Source organism: Cynoglossus semilaevis, chromosome 4 (assembly GCF_000523025.1).
Source record: "Cynoglossus semilaevis isolate Cse_v1.0 chromosome 4, Cse_v1.0, whole genome shotgun sequence".
Lineage (NCBI taxonomy): Eukaryota > Metazoa > Chordata > Actinopteri > Pleuronectiformes > Cynoglossidae > Cynoglossus > Cynoglossus semilaevis.
The window spans coordinates 579,090-580,289 of record NC_024310.1 but is presented as its reverse complement, the minus strand read 5'-3'; the positions used below and the strand labels follow the sequence as shown (position 1 = coordinate 580,289).

General features: G+C 53.6%; 1 protein-coding gene across 3 annotated transcripts in view; it reads right to left on the bottom strand.

Annotated features, from left to right (window-relative positions):
* Positions 1 to 1,200, bottom strand: part of veph1 (ventricular zone expressed PH domain-containing 1) — a 28,445-nt gene that overhangs the window by 13,074 nt on the left and 14,171 nt on the right. For all 3 annotated transcript variants that reach the window (XM_008308436.3, XM_025054795.1, XM_025054796.1), the window contains exon 5: positions 496 to 705. In XM_008308436.3, the coding sequence (XP_008306658.2) occupies positions 496 to 705 (210 nt within the window). The remainder of the gene's footprint in view (positions 1 to 495; positions 706 to 1,200) is intronic.

Below are 1,200 nucleotides of genomic sequence, written 5' to 3'. Positions count from 1 at the left end.
CGTCGACCTGAGGCCGCGGGCGTCGACGACACCTTGTAATGAGGAGGAAAGAATGCAGTTCCAGAACTGTTTGGACACGTTCCACAAGGTCAGAAGGTCACGAGTGCCAGAGGAAAAGAAGGCGGACAAAGACACCCCCCCGACCCAAGATCTAACTGATGAAGTTCAGGAAGCAAAAGGAGAACGTTACGCAAGTACGAGCCACCAGGGGGCCACTGAGCTGGAATCTCCAGCAGGGGGCCACGGAGACGGGGGCTTTTTATCAAATGGTTTCAACATGAAGAAACAGAGGACGCCACGGTGTGTGTGTGTGTGTGTGTGTGTGTGTGTGTGTGTACTGGAGCTGAGTTGACAGGTTTTAGACAAGAAGATTGAGTAGAAAATGAACTTTTGAAGAAAAGGTTACACTTGAGTAAAAATGTTATGGTTTCCAGATCCGTGACCACTGGTTTGTGTGTGTGTGTGTGTGTGTGTGTGTGTGTGTTGTGTGTGTACCTGACTGATGATGCCCACTGCACTGTGGATTTTGACCACATGACCCAGCAGAGCAGGGCTCTTCTCCCCGACAGTCCTCAGGGCGGGCAGGAAGCTGACCAATGAGGACGGACTAGCCTGAGACACCTGGAGCAGGACGACCAACAGGGACTCGGTCAGAGACTGGACAGGAAGGAGGTCCACCAACACGGGCACCTGTGGACTCAGCATCTGTGGAGGAAACAGAGACCCAGGAGTCTGAGGTGGGCTTGATGGAGCCAGGACCAGAACCTGACCCTGGTCTCCTGTGGACTCTTCAGGCCCCGCCCACCTCCAGTCAATCACACTGGTAACTGGTAACAGCTCCTATTGGTCAGATCTGAAACTCTTCCTGTGAGATCTGCTGCAGAGCTGGAGGTGGAGAAGGTTTGGTTTCTGCTGAGGTAACGCAGAAGAACACCACAGATTAGCTGTGTGTGTGTGTCTGTGTGTGTGTGTGTCTGTGTGGGGGGTGAAAATGAGAACGACTCCAGATGGCCCCCCCTCCACAGACCCCCCCCCCCACTCCTCCTTCTGTCGCCTGACTCTACCAAACCTCCAGGTTCTAGTCCTCTGCTCCGTGGTTCCACGGAGGTTCTACAGAAAGAACCCGTCACTTGTCTCCAGGTTCCAGTGTTTTTCACAGCAGGAGGTCTGAGTCAGTGGTTCTTCTCAGACCAGACCAGT